Source organism: Boleophthalmus pectinirostris, unplaced genomic scaffold (genome assembly GCF_026225935.1).
Source record: "Boleophthalmus pectinirostris isolate CB_2022bp ecotype Guang Dong unplaced genomic scaffold, ASM2622593v1 HiC_scaffold_17, whole genome shotgun sequence".
NCBI classification, from domain to species: domain Eukaryota; kingdom Metazoa; phylum Chordata; class Actinopteri; order Gobiiformes; family Gobiidae; genus Boleophthalmus; species Boleophthalmus pectinirostris.
In genome coordinates, this window is record NW_026571115.1 from 13,869,382 (window position 1) to 13,883,545 (window position 14,164).

Here is a 14,164-nt window from a genome sequence, read left to right on the forward strand (position 1 = left end):
ACAAAGGACAAACTCTTAAATGGAAAAGGCAGTTTATTGCAACACAAAACCAACCAAGACTCCGAGATTACATGTGTAAATAAATAAAATAAGCAGTATTTTAAAGCTCTACTGTAATTTTTCTGGAGGGGGTTCACATTTTCCACCTGTTAGCCTCTGCAGATGTTATTGCTTCATTTGGAATGTTCCACAGTACGGCATTAAGCCTATCTACATCTATGCAGAGTAGCACATGACAATAGCAAGTCAGATCTGTGGAGAAGTAAGCCAGCTCATAGTAAGAATGCATGTTTTAAGGTATTTCCAAGCAATTAAAACACTTGTAATTGAATGAATGTAAGACGGACAGATTTAATGCCATACTGTGGAACATCCCAGACAAATCAATAACATCTTTAGGGAGACAAGCAGAAAAATTACATAGTGCAACTTTAGAGTTTTTGGTTACAACAGACAAATAATACAAATTAAGCTTAATTGTTGGTCAAGTAACAATGGTTATCACTTAGACATTTTGAAATCAAAGCTTATAATCAAAAGATGCTTTGGAAAATGGGAGAGCATTTGTGTGAGCATGATCTAAAACAAATGCTGACTGGAAGAAATCATTGTAGATATATCTGTAAATAATAAAAAGTCAAATATATTTGTAACCCAATACTGACTTCTGTCTTGAGTAAAAAAGAGGCGGTGCCGTAACTCTCCCGTTGTCATGGAGATGGGGTGAAGGCAGGGTTTTGGTCAGGTGGTTGGTCGACGCAGCATCACCAGGCAAACAGGACAGGGGTAGATAGACCTTATTTTGAGCGCCCCCTAGCTGGGAGACAGGGCAGGACTAGGCTCAGTGCTGATATTAACCAGACATTCACTGGACTTGAGGCTAGCCAGGGACTTGGAGCTGGGTAAAGAGGCCAGCGAGCCGCATAGGCCTAACATGGAGGGGGTGTCATCTTTTCCTACAGATAAAATGCACAATTAATACAGTACATGCATAGTTTTCATCTGCCCACATCAGATATCATAAACAGACAAGCTGCCTTTGTGCGAATATGGACATATGAACATGTGCATGGGAGGCAGCCTCCATACAGCCATTATGCACCAGAGGAGAGAGGAGGACAGTTCTGCTCATGCAAGTGCTGTGCAAATAAAGGGTTTGACAGTGAGTTAACAGCCAGAGTGTGGATTGTGCATGTCCCCAAACCAGGATAATTCAAAGAGGTTGCACAAGGAAAGTCATCTACTCCAAAGCAGTGTTAATTTAACTAAAATATTGTTCATAGTTTTCATGCATGTCATATTTTTGATGGCTAAGAATTAGACACATCAAATTACATAACAGATTAGAAAGTGAATGTATGGAATCTACATGATTTTTTTCAGAAGCAGTTGTTGTTTTGAGATCAATACTACTAATTACTTTTTCTGAAAAATATATGAAACCCTAAAGAATATAGTAGTATAATAGTAAATGAACAAACCATTTCCATTGTAAATTATGTTAAAATCCTTATCCACTCTAATCTACGCTAATGTAATACAAAGTAATACTGATGACTCACTACTCAACCACTGTGCCACACACCTACAGCTTTTGTCAAATGTAGTAGTTACTCCCACTCACATTAAAGAGCAGTTACGTAATACGATTAGAGCAAACTCACTCAATATTACTCCTATATAGGCAGCATAGTATAGCATGCATTACCTGCTGAGGTCCATCCTGTGTCTCCGTTTTGTCTGCCTTCAGTTTTCTGAGAATCTAAACTCATATCGGCTGAAAGCTGGTCCAAACTGTGGAAACTCCTCCTAAATGGTAAAAAGAAAATATCATCATTCACGTTTTAAAGCTTCTATATTACACAAAATGGATTCTTGTGAGGTTTAAGCCATGTTATGTTATTACTTCATCAAAAACATACCTGGAGTTGTGTGTTGTTTCATGCACACATGCTTGAGTAAACCTATTATTAGTCTGTCTATATCCCCAAAGCTCAAAATGCTCAAAAAATGGTTCACCTCATGATGTTATATAGTCATAGTTTTCAAGTTAACAGCTACCTTTTACTTTTAGTTTAGCAGAGATTTGCTATTCCAGGACTGAAATCACCCTAATCATTCTAGTGGATGAGTATGGAGTTTAAAAACACAGTGGAGCACTTCTTGTATTACCATATGACATCACAAGGTCTTTTCAGTTTCAGTGAAGAACTCAAAGTAAATATGCAGGATTAGTGTGTTAAACATGTGTGAATGAACATGTATGTTTTTGATGAGGAAACAAAATTATAGATCAGATAAATAGCATAATATTGGCACTTTAAAAGTAAACTATAATTTCGGGGTCAGGAGTGTACCTGCGGAAAAGCTTGACATCACCCTGGTTGTTTGCGACCGTGGACCACTGGTTGACCAGAGGAATAGTCAAATCTTTACTGAGCTGAGCAGAATCACAGGGCATCAAGGAGGATCTGAAGAAAATACAATTGTGAAGTATGTACATTTTCAAGACAATATGTGGATATGTGTGTCCATGTTCATGTACACATTTAATATTATGCTGTATCATTGTTTAAAACATTAGCAATGGTAATACACAGTTTTCTATCAACAAAGGTTATGCTGCCAAACAGGAGACAGAATAAAGACTAGTGTTATTAATTAGAGTAAGGGTATGTATATTATCATTTTGTGTAACAGAGTAGAGTAAGTAAGTAGAATAGACAGTTTTATATATGTGTTATATATGTATTGTTTAAAAGTGTGGACATGTCCTCACAACTGTGCCTGTAGCTCCAGGATGATGGCCTCGAGCTCCTTCTTCTCTGTTTGGCTTTGCAGCGTCAGCTCATCCACCTTTGCTCTCAGACGCTTGTTCTCAGCCTCTGCGTTTTTTAACTGAGATTCTCTGAGTCTCACCAGCTCCTCCAGGTAACCCTAAAATAATAAATTACATTATATTATAGAGGTGAGGAAATCATGTCCAACACAGCATACTGTGTCTGTGCTAGTGCCATATAGCACTGGGCGATAAGAAAAACAAATCGTGATTGGATCTCTGTGACAAAGTGCTATTTGGGGGTTATTTGTCATGCTCTGATTCAGTGCTTCTCTGTTTAAAGGAACTGTATAAAGCCTGTGCTCTTACAGGGTTTAAAAAGCTACTACAATCACAACTAAATGTGTGTTACCACATACTCCTCATATTTTATTTTTCTCAGTATATGGAAATGCTGTGCCTCATGTGAGAGCTCAGAACCTCCAGAGTTGACTCACAGAACTGCAGAGGCTGCACTAGCACTGAGTCATGATTAGCTGCTGGTGTTTAGTTAGTGAGAATTCAGACAAGAGAGTCTTTTTAGGTTTAAACCAACTTCAAATTTCTGGATGAATCTGTATTACAGCTTCAGTTGTTATCAGTAAAAACATGTTTACCTTGTATCTGGGAAACAGATAGGCAAAGTTGAAATTTAAAATCTGAATCTTACATAAAGTTTGTTTAACTTAATATAAAGAATATAAAGAAGAATATTTAAATAATGATAAAAATGAATAGTGTTGTAGGTTTAACTAACACAATAACATAGATTAGAGTAGTAATTAATTAGACTGACCCTCTGGGCGTAGACAATCTTAAACTTTTAACACTAAATAAAAACTAGACTCATCGCATTACATAATCATTATAAAAGATTAGAAACAGAATGTATGAATACATTTTTTTTAGATTACAAACCAGCTGTTGTTTTGAGACCAATCCTACTTAGAACTTTTTTGGTAAAATATATGAAAACCTTGACCATTTACTTCCACACTAATGTAATCCAAAGTAATACTGGTGACCCAACCACTGTGCCACATGCCTATAACATAAATCAGAGAAGTAATTAATTAGACTGACCTTCTGGGCGTAGACGATCTTAAACCTTTGCTCCATCTTGCGGCACTTGTTGCTCCAGCTCTCCTCATCTGTGACCAGGGGGATGTACGGGTGCTCGGGGACGCTCTCCTCACTGTTACTGCTGTCCACACTGCGCCGGTCCTCCTCATCGCTCAGGTACTCATAACTAAAAACACACAAGAATAAGAATAGTGTTGGAGTCACAGAAATAACTACGTCTGTCACACTAATTCATTGTCAATCAGCATAATACTAGAGGTTGACTGTAATAGGCTTGTTTATGGCCAGTGCCTGATTATATCAATTGGTATTATTGCTCTGAGGTGATTTGATTACTTTTATTGTCTTAACAAGGAATAGTAAATTAAGTAAAGTAGTATAAATTGCACTGCTCGCTGTGGTTTATGCAATGAAGGGTATAGTATATAAAAAATAATACCCCAAATGAATATCATCGACATTCAGGCCTCCACTACATCAGTCATTCATGTTTCCTTCAAACCTCTGAGAGACAAGTAGTCAGTACAGCACCTCCTTCTGATGGACTAAAGCTAATGCTGCTTAAATGTCAAAGTGAAGATTGACATATTTAGTCAGGTGGAGCTTTAAGGCTGATAGCAGATATTCTTGTAATATAAATTGGCTGTTACATTGGTGAACTGACATATGAAAATTTCAATCTTTCAACATCACCCTGCAGTTTTCTGACAGGTGTACATTAAAAAAAATGTGGCGTACCTCTGAGTGAACTTCAGGTAGGGAGTGTAATCGATCACGGCTGGGGATTTTCCGTCCAGAGCCTCCCCTTTAAGACAGAAACTGGAAAAGAAAAGTACAAATACAGTCAGTAAACACACACAAAAATAGTTATTAGGCAACCCAGAAGATTTTACCATGTTTAGATGAGCTTTGCGAAAGAGGTGTTTTTTGTTTTGTTTTTGCTCGCTGGCCATGGAAGTAAACAGTATCTATTCATGTGTTTCATGTGGTCATTTTAACACATTTTATCCACATATGTTATTGCTTTGCCTGAAATATTCCATGGTATAACCTTAAACATATCCATCTAGTAGTTAGACATTATGTGTGTTTCTTTTCCTCAAAAATAGAATAATTCCTTCTGTGAATAAGGGCGACTCTCCACAGATCTAAATTGTAATGTAGCGTAGCGCTGTAACCTGCTCCTCTCCCTCATAATAGATAGGTTTAAACTATACTGTGGAACATTCTAGACAAACCAATAACATTTCCATGGGGACAAGAAGGTGGTGGACCCTCCACTAGGAATGTTACGCAGTGCACCTTTAAATAATGGATATATTTGAATCAGAAATGCACCTGTCGTAAAAGTATCCCACTTATACTATATCTGGAGAGTATGAGGATTTGTAAAGCCCAAAACAAAATGAAGAATATAAGACTGATGATGAAAATGTCTGATATGGAAATGCTTAAAGGAAAGAAAAATGAGCTCTCCTCACCTGAAGTCGATAGCACTTAGTCCGATGAGCATGCCTGTCAGGACGGTGGACTCCTCTCTCAGCATTATGGCTCCATCGTCATAAAACCTCCTGTCAGTGGAAAGCCCATTATCAAGGCTACATCATCATCTCTTATATAACACAAACTCAACCGCCAGGCTTCATTCATGTTCTAGGATTTGAAATAATTCAAGATGGGGTACAAGGGCCAATATAACTATTTGCTGTGTTTAAAAGAAAATTCACACTTTTTTGTTTAGAACTGGGTTCACAAATTTGCCATATTAATTCTCACGTCTATCCAGTCACACAACAGTCATGCAAGTGTGATTGAACAATGTTAATGCTTGTAGTTCAATTGTGAGTGTTTGTGATACTGAACTTTGAGACCGTTCTTTTTTGTTTCATGTAAATAGGTCCAGTAATTACAGAGATACTACCAACTAAGCAAAAAGAAAACCTACACTTGGACAGTAAAAAAAAATGCGATCATAGAATCCTGGCATTTCCTGCATATATGTTTTAAACTATGGAGAAGACCTCCTATTGGGAGTTGACAACTTTATCAGAATAAAAGACTGATTTAAATGTTGACCTGGTAGTTCTGGTGTCCTTCAGAGCAGTAGATACATATTCAGACAGACGCTTTTCCATCAGCGCCACTCTGATCCATGCTCGGCCCTATGTATGAGAAGAAAAAATAGAATAAATATATGTTTTACAAAGATTCACAGAATATTAATAAAGCTATTGTGTGTGAAAGGAAATTTTGCCTTCTGAGTATAGAATTAAATATTCTTTTTTTCTTTTTATTAATTATTGTCAGTGTAGTGGTGTAATAGCAAAAAAGTAGGGTTTGCACAATTTCAAAAGACAATTTACTGAAATACTGACTGTTTTTTTTTTTTTGGAGCAGATTCATTTTAAAATTATTTGTCATCAATTAATACAAATTTAAAATAAGAAATATTGTCAAATATTGTCAATTCATTGTTAACTTCAACAAAAACTTGCCTTTGCTCGTGACGTGCTGATATTCTCAATATTTTCGATACTGGCGATACAGTTGTTTTGCACTTTACTGCACGCCAGCCGAATGTACTCCCAGAAGCTGCGCTGTCCATCTGAGCTGAACCAGCTTCCTGAGCCTGGTCCAAGAAGAAAAAAAGGATTAATTTCTGCCCTGATAGCAGGCCACGTCACATTCACGTTCACGCTCAAGTTACAATCTGGTCATATTTTAATACCTAAGTCACATTTTTTTGTTTTTCACCTGGTGAGGATGGATACATTTGGCTGATACATGATATTATAAGGTCCATAGGGTACAGATATATGATCCGTAAGTCTGACTGTCAGCACTGTATGTTACCTGCTGTGTTACCTTTGAAGCGGTGGCTCAGGATGTGCTCTAAAATAGCAGCAAAGTTAATGAACTCCTCAGATGAGTCATCTATGGGCTCTGCTGTGTACTTCTCCAGAAGAGTCTTTACAGAGAATCTGAAAAAAAAAAAAATAATAATAATAACAATTATACAACATTTTGCCTTATAGATTTGATTAATCTGGTTCGCCCTATTTTAAAGCAGACAAATGTACTTCTGTATTTGAACCGTTTAGTACAATGGCAGGCAGAGTGCTGTGCTTTTTGGGAACCACGCCATCTTATCACACTGAGGTCACCCCGATTGTCCTATGTGGTGCACAATGTGTCTCTTCAGGCCACTGCAGTGCTATCATGGAGACAATACAAGTGCCTTTGTGCACAGCCAGTTTCCAGGTCCTTTTGGGTCTTGTCTCTTTGAGGGGCCGCGGCTTCAAAGAATGATGGTTCAGTGTCCTCACTCATCTATACATTGTGGTGTGATCTATTTAGGGCTGACCCTGCCTCACACTCAGTTTGGCTTTTGACCCCCGAGCTGTCAGTGCTGCACAGAGGGGGCTATGCAGTGTGCATGCTAGGAGCTGGGATCCAGGCACGGGCTGACTGCCTCTGCTACAATGGGCAACACCAGCATCACCGAGGGCAAGACTGCCTTGGCTGTGGGCAGCACGTCCATCTCCAGGGGAAAGACGGCCGTGTCTCTGGGTAACTCCTCCATCTTCAGGGGAGTGACCACAACCTCCATGGGAGACTCCACTATCCAGAGGCAAAAGACCACAGTGGCTCTGGGACGGGCCAGCTTCAGCCGGGGAACTACCACCACCTCGTTCCGCAAGGCTCTGACGGGGAGGCGCAGGACCACCTAAATGGACAGCAGTCCCGGGACACCTAAAGCTTCAAAGCAGTCCAAAAAAGACTCTAGCAATGAGTGGCAAACCACATTCTCGACAAGTAAAACCTCCTTCACCAAAGGCAGGTTTCTGATTTTGAGGACTAAGTACGTCTTCTCCTGGGGCCAATACTCGATCTCCTGGAGCCGCACCACCATAACTTTGGGCATCTGTGGTTTGTCGGTGACAAGAGCCTCTATCACGCGAGGGGAGAACACCACCTCCCTCACCACCCTGACTCTCTCCTACGGGACCAAGTCTGTTTCTGTTTTCAAAACTACCTTCATCAGGGGCACCGAAAAACACAGCAACATCTACTGGAATGTTCACACTTGAATTTAGCACAGGGTCAAAAGCCAAGGATCTCTTAATCTGTTCAATGTTAGCAGGTTAGTAGCACAAGATGCACAGGAAATCAGATGCTATTGTTAAAACTTGCTGTGTGTGAGAGCTGCTAGTGCTAAGTGAGATTGTGAATGTAATGGCTTTGGAACAAGAATGAGCCTTATACAGCCATGCAGAGAGATATGCAAATGTGACCGTGGTGAGAGAATGGTTTATGTTGACTTGGCTGGGAGGGGAACCAGAACCAACTGTGCAGGAGACATGAGTCCTCACACTTATGTACAGGCACAGCATTCAAGCCTTTTTGATACAGAATATGTATGCAATATGCAAGCAAATAATATCCATGAGTAAAATTAATAACCATTGTTCAACAACATGACTGTGAAATATGTTGTAACAGTGCTCATAAAAGTAACCTGTCTAAAACTTTCTGGTTTGATTGGTATATATGCTATTTACTATGCATTACAAATATTTGGAGACAATTCATAAAAAGCACAGATACAGGGACCACACCCATTCTGCAGAAATAAGTCATGCACAAATCAACGTGCTTTCAGTGCATTATATGCATAGACAGGGGACAAATACTACATATAAAATATACAAGCCTTTTGGATCAAACCTGAGTGCAATATAAGCTACAGCCAGAAACAAAGTCCAACAATCAGAGGCAATAGAGAACAATGGCTGAGATGAAAGTGATGTCACCACATAGCCTCCTTTCCCAACAATGTGTCCTTCACCGTCCGGTGTCGTCGTGGAGATGGGACAATCGCACCACTGTCCCGGTCCGCCCAGAGAGGCTGTGGCCACCTACGGCTGCCTCTGTCCATTCACAGTACACAGGGGTGGTATGTGGCCTTCCAGAGCCCACGTCGGCCAGCTCAAGGAGGGCATTATGCGCCACGGGGGTCGCACTATCCACCCTTAGCATTCTGGTCGGGTCTGGACTGTACGCTGGGTTACTATTACCCAGGGAGGCTTCCAGAGCAGGGCGTGCTGCATGCGTGTGCGATGCTTCGCTTCGAGTGAGCCCCGATCCCTACTAACAAATCTGGGTCTGGTAGACGCGCTGCTCCCTAATGGGCAACACCAGCTTCACCGAGGGGAAGACAGCCTTAACCCTGGGCAATACCACCATCAAGAGGGACAAGACCAAACTCAACATGGGGAACTCCTCCATCTCCCGCGGGAAGAAACTGACATCGCTGGGGTCCTCCACCATCACCAGTGGCAAGACCAAGATCTCCCTGGGAGGAGCGTCCTTCAGCCGGGGCACCACCACAACATCTTTTCGGAAAGCCTTCTTCCCCAAACGCAAGACGCTCTAGATGAGAATGGACCTCATCTCGGGCTGGGGGCACTCAATGTGTCAAGAAAACAACACCATTACAGGAAATCTGCAACAAATACTGGATTAACTTTATTCTGGGAACTTTGACTTTTTGGGCAAGGTTGGATTTATCAAGTGAACAGGTCAGTAGCATGTGATTTTTCTTGGCTATTTTTTGCTTCATGATGTGGTTACAAAAGCAGTGAATTTAACTATAAGAATTCTTTATTTGGTATGCAAACAGTTTTTTTTTAATACGAATAAGCAAGCTTGGATGATAGAAACTGCACTAAAACGTTCACACAAGTTGCATAAGTTGCATAATTTCAAAGATATTTCAAATTGCTCAACTTTTAAGACTGTCCAGCTCTTTGCCGAATATGGTGCTCCCCAGGGTACCATTAGAGTACCACTTATTATTCTCTCCACAACTTCTTTATGTGAGAGCACTTCAAATTATATGGGTGATTTCAAGGCTTCTTTTGACCCATCAAACTGGTGCTATTTTATCTCAAGGAGTGCAGCTGCAGCTAAATGAACTGGGCTGCTTTGATGTGTGGGGAAAAATGTCTGGCGTGCCTCTCATGCAAATGTATGGAGTGAAATAGGAAAACATGCCCATGGTACGATATGACACTGAAAAACAACTGCAAGACTCTTCGGGACAAGCTTTCTTTTGTGCCCCCTCGCTCTCATCTTGGATCGCTGCCAAGCCCACTTCAAGTTTTGTTTAACTCCCTTTGTTCTGCTTTGACACCCAGCTACTACTGTACATTCCCAAGTTTTTGATCACCACCTAGGATAACGCAAACTTACAACTCAATATTGTTTTTCCAATTTGTCACCAGAATCAACATAACCATAAGGATCAGATGACACTGAAATGGACACAGACTTCCTCAGTTAACTTCCTTCCTTGCAATTTTGTGGCTACATTCTGTCCTGTGCTAAATTAGCTTTGCACTTGTGTTGAAATGACAAGGATCACGGCTGGGCCCAAATAACTGCAGTGCTGGCAGAGCTCTTTTCTATTATTCATCATTGTACTACCTGCTTGTGTAAAATGTCAAGGAAAGTGTTTAATGGTCTGAGGAGGTGCAGAGGAGTAAGTGGACTGACTGACTGAAAGAATAGCTGGATGGAGAAGCATTACAATGGAAAAAATGTGATTACATTGGTTTAGAATGACAGGTATGTTAAGCTAATGAAAAACAATATTAATATACCACTGAATGCATAAAGTTGCAAATAAAATGTTTCATATACAAATTATTTGAACAAAAATAATGTTGAAAGTACTCATGCAACTCAAAAAAAATTGTTTCTATTGTCACCTAAACGTACATGCAAAAAGTGAAGTTTGAAACCCAAAATAACAACAAGACAATAACTATAAGACTGCAGATTCATGTCTGATTTGACCACATGTGCTTACTTTATAGTCAAAAACAGGAACTATCTCCAACAACATCCTCTTTCTTCTTACTGTAACACTGAGCAATAACTTACCAGATGTACTTATTATAACTTATCTATTTCTTTTTAGGTTCCCCATGGCTACACCACCGCAACATCCGGAAAAAGCTAAAATTTAAAAACAGTACAGAACAGCAAATTGCCCAAACGCCCTGTCTATCCATACTAACATCAAATCAACAGATAGAGACAAGCTTCAGTCCTTCCACGTTGCCACAAAACCTGTTGCTAGTGGCAACTGTGCTCCAGACGACACAGCCTCCAGAACCAACTATTGAGTGATTTTTGTTCAGATCTATGGTGCAATGGTTTTCATAATTTTGTCAATTTGAGTTCATCGCCTGTAATCTGCTTAATGTGACTGCTCCCTGTGATGGTGCTATTGTTTATTATTGACCTATGTATCTTGCTGTACATGTCCCCACCAAAAGACTTAAGTCAATGTCACAGATACATGTTAACTAAGCAAGTTAAATAGCAAGTTTATTTCAGTAACAGTAGGCCAGTGATTAACTCTATCATAAGAAAACAACATCATGCAATGTGACTTCTTGTAAACCTATATTAATCTAAAATGCAAAATTTTATAAACAAATCAATGGAAAATCTGCAATACAGGACAAGAAGACACTTAAGCTAGACACCTGCTTGTTGCCAGAATGTTACAGTTTACCTGGCAACAAGATGTGAACTTTCTAAAACCCAGAAAGAGATTTCCTTTGTAAAAAATATCTGAATATCTGTTTATTAAGACTTAAGTGTGTGTTATCATGTCAATATATTGTATGCATGCATTAGGGAATTAAACAAGGCTTGGTCTGATCCACTAATAAATCACTAATGTCAGCTTAGCCAGACAGGGAAAAACGCTATGTCTCCATGTCATTCAAAAATAGATGAAAAAATTATAAATTGATAAACTGAAATCAACAATGTCAACAAGAACACAAGAGGAGATGTACCGCTGGCAACAAGCTTTCTTTCCATTAATTCACGTAGTTTGATCGTATAAGAAAGTAGAAAGAAAACGTAAGTAAGTAAGCAGTTTGAAATTTTAGTTGTGTCTTTGTCATTTGTGTGGGTCAATTAAATACCTAAAATATTAAAACAGTCTTATCCAATTGGACAGGCTAAAGTACACAATAGTCATTTTGTATATGTTATAATCTTATTTATGTCAAAGTCCACTGTCAGGTTTTATTTCTTTTTCTGCATGCCTAGTGTGTTTGATATGCATGTGAATAAAAACTCTTGCTTGGTTGTGTATTTCTTTCTTGTCTACTGCCGATAACATAAAGCATATTGTACATGTCTGCAAATAAGGGCTTTCCATCACCAAATTATTCAATAGTTGGACAGCAAAAGGGTTTATGTCTTGAATCAATTTGCAGTCCCCCTGTAATGCTGTAATAAATCCCAGAAGGACACAGTTAAACTATCAAGGCAAAGCTATAACTCTACACTATGTCTGAACTCTATATTCACAATAAAACATCTTCACACAACCTTTACGAAGTACCTTGGTATAATTTTGAACAGTGGAGATAATAGTTTAAAGGTCCTATATTATGCAGGAATTGAGTCTTGAGAGCTTTAAGCCATGTTAGAATGTTACATCATCAAAAACATACCCAAAGTTGTGTTTTGTTTTCTCCACACGTTTGTTATTTGTCTGTCTATATCTACAAAGCTCAAAATGCTGTTCCACATTTCATGTCATCTAGTGGTAGTTTTCAAGTTCAGAGCTACCTTTAACTTTTTATTCAGTAGAGACTGGCAATTCCAGGGCTAAAATTATTCAATGATTCGAGAGAAGACGAAGTTTAAAAACACAAAGGAGCGCTTTCTATATTACCTCATGACTTTGCACGGTGGAACAGCATGTTTTCAGTTTGAGAGAAGAACTCAATCTAAATATGCAGGGTTTGAGTGAATGAAGCAAAACACCTCTCCAGGTATGTCTGTGATGAGGAAACAACACTACAACATAATATAGGTGCTTTAAGAAAGATACTGCTATATTCCACTTGTAATTTGGCATTTTATCAATACAAAATAATTTATGTACCTTCAGTGTAGCCAGCTATCATAAGCCACAAATTTTCTCAGGCTAAAAAAAGATGAGGGGAAAAAAGTACATTCAAAATAAACAACAGAAAAAGAGCAATGAAAGAGAAAGATAGTTATAAGAAAGCACTTTCATTTTAACAACAAATAGAAAGCTGAGCTATACTTATAAATAACATTAATCAGTAAACATATAGGCTACCCCAAATCTGACCTCACAACACCTCAAGAATTTAGCCTACCTGGTGATGTGTCCAAGGTAAAAAAAAAAAAAAAAAAGTAGTAATTATTAATTCAAGTTTAAGTAGAAAGCATGTTCACCATATCTTATTCACTCAAGATACAGTAGGCAAATCTTACTATGGTCTGTTGTACTGTAAAGCTACGATGGGGTATTCAAATCATGGAAAGCCAGAATAAATTATGTTGACCTGATCAGTGGAGTGAAAGGAGGGAGTGTATTTCTTCCCTGTCCATCATCTGATCAGTACAGACTGAGGGGATACTGGAGGAGGCAGGAGTCCTTGAGCTGCACTAAACGTCCTTGTCCCACAATGAGATAGAAAGCAAAACCTGCATTTATTGTTGGACTAGCTACTCTAACATAATTATCAACAAATCTCATTCATTTCTGATCAAATAACAATGTTTACATTTTAATTTGCATTTTGTGCATATTAAAATACTCTGAATGATAAGGCAGACCTAAATAGCATTGACAATAATTTTCCTTTCACAGTTAAATAGGATCTTTCATTCATTCCTTGGTATTACCAGTATGCTCTGCTCAGGTTTTTTACGAGCATGCTACATATATTGAATTTTACTGACCTTGAGGACTGCTTTATGTATGCAGTAAATAATCCTAGTCTCGATTGTAGGTAAAATTAAATGGGGTGAATGTACGGGCATGTCTATAGATGTAGCCCGTGTCGTGATGTCTTTACCTGCACACCGTGATGAGGTTTTTCCGCTCCACGCAGACGCTCCGAGCAGACGCCTTTTTGGATGTCAGACCCATAGCCATTGCTGTGTGAATGCCGCCCGACTCCATCCATACATGAGCAGCAGCAGCAGCAGCGGCCCTGGGGCCTTGTGGGGGATCGGTGCCCGGGCCAGGACCCCTCCCTCCGCGGCTCGGTGTCCTCCAAACACCCGCTGTCCTCCGCGGATGCTGACGATGGAGCTGCGGCTACTTGGAGGACCAGAGCGCAGCAGTGGAGGAGAGAAATCATCGCCATCCGGTTTACCCTTTCACAATAAAAGCACATTGTTGTCATG

The 14,164-nt window shown here is 39.4% G+C and overlaps 2 protein-coding genes and 1 long non-coding RNA gene across 4 annotated transcripts; 2 read left to right on the forward strand and 1 right to left on the reverse strand.

The window, feature by feature from the left end:
• Positions 1 to 15: 15 nt before the first annotated feature.
• Positions 16 to 14,087, reverse strand: rundc3aa (RUN domain containing 3Aa). 2 transcript variants are annotated; one of them, XM_020932236.2, is made up of 11 exons: positions 13,831 to 14,087; positions 6,767 to 6,882; positions 6,397 to 6,530; positions 5,978 to 6,063; positions 5,383 to 5,472; positions 4,640 to 4,720; positions 3,902 to 4,067; positions 2,780 to 2,937; positions 2,358 to 2,471; positions 1,709 to 1,809; positions 16 to 956 (listed from the first exon to the last, which is right to left on the reverse strand). In XM_020932236.2, exons 1-11 carry the CDS (start codon positions 13,935 to 13,937, stop codon positions 814 to 816), a joined length of 1,296 nt encoding a protein of 431 aa, XP_020787895.1. In that variant the 5' UTR covers positions 13,938 to 14,087; the 3' UTR covers positions 16 to 813. The 2 variants fall into 2 exon arrangements, with proteins under 2 accessions (XP_020787895.1, XP_055008312.1); XM_055152337.1 differs by having other exon boundaries at positions 6,755 to 6,882.
• On the forward strand, positions 8,960 to 9,338 carry zwi (zwilling). The gene has a single exon (XM_055152340.1). It carries the CDS (start codon positions 9,090 to 9,092, stop codon positions 9,336 to 9,338), a length of 249 nt encoding a protein of 82 aa, XP_055008315.1. The 5' UTR covers positions 8,960 to 9,089.
• On the forward strand, positions 9,371 to 12,076 carry LOC129408573 (uncharacterized). The gene is made up of 2 exons (XR_008632014.1): positions 9,371 to 9,483; positions 10,887 to 12,076. It is a non-coding gene; the product is annotated as an uncharacterized LOC129408573 (long non-coding RNA).
• Positions 14,088 to 14,164: the final 77 nt, after the last annotated feature.

Bases quoted from the DNA above. Each gene is read 5' to 3' on its own strand.
- zwi (XM_055152340.1), top strand. From the start codon at position 9,090: ATGGGCAACACCAGCTTCACCGAGGGGAAGACAGCCTTAACCCTGGGC.
- rundc3aa (XM_055152337.1), bottom strand. From the start codon at position 13,937: ATGGAGTCGGGCGGCATTCACACAGCAATGGCTATGGGTCTGACATCC. The intron at 6,531-6,754 runs GTAACATACAGT...TTCTTGGACCAG, and splicing joins CTTCAAAGGTAACACAGCAG to GCTCAGGAAGCTGGTTCAGC. The intron at 957-1,708 runs GTAATGCATGCT...TTTTATCTGTAG, and splicing joins CACAGGATGGACCTCAGCAG to GAAAAGATGACACCCCCTCC.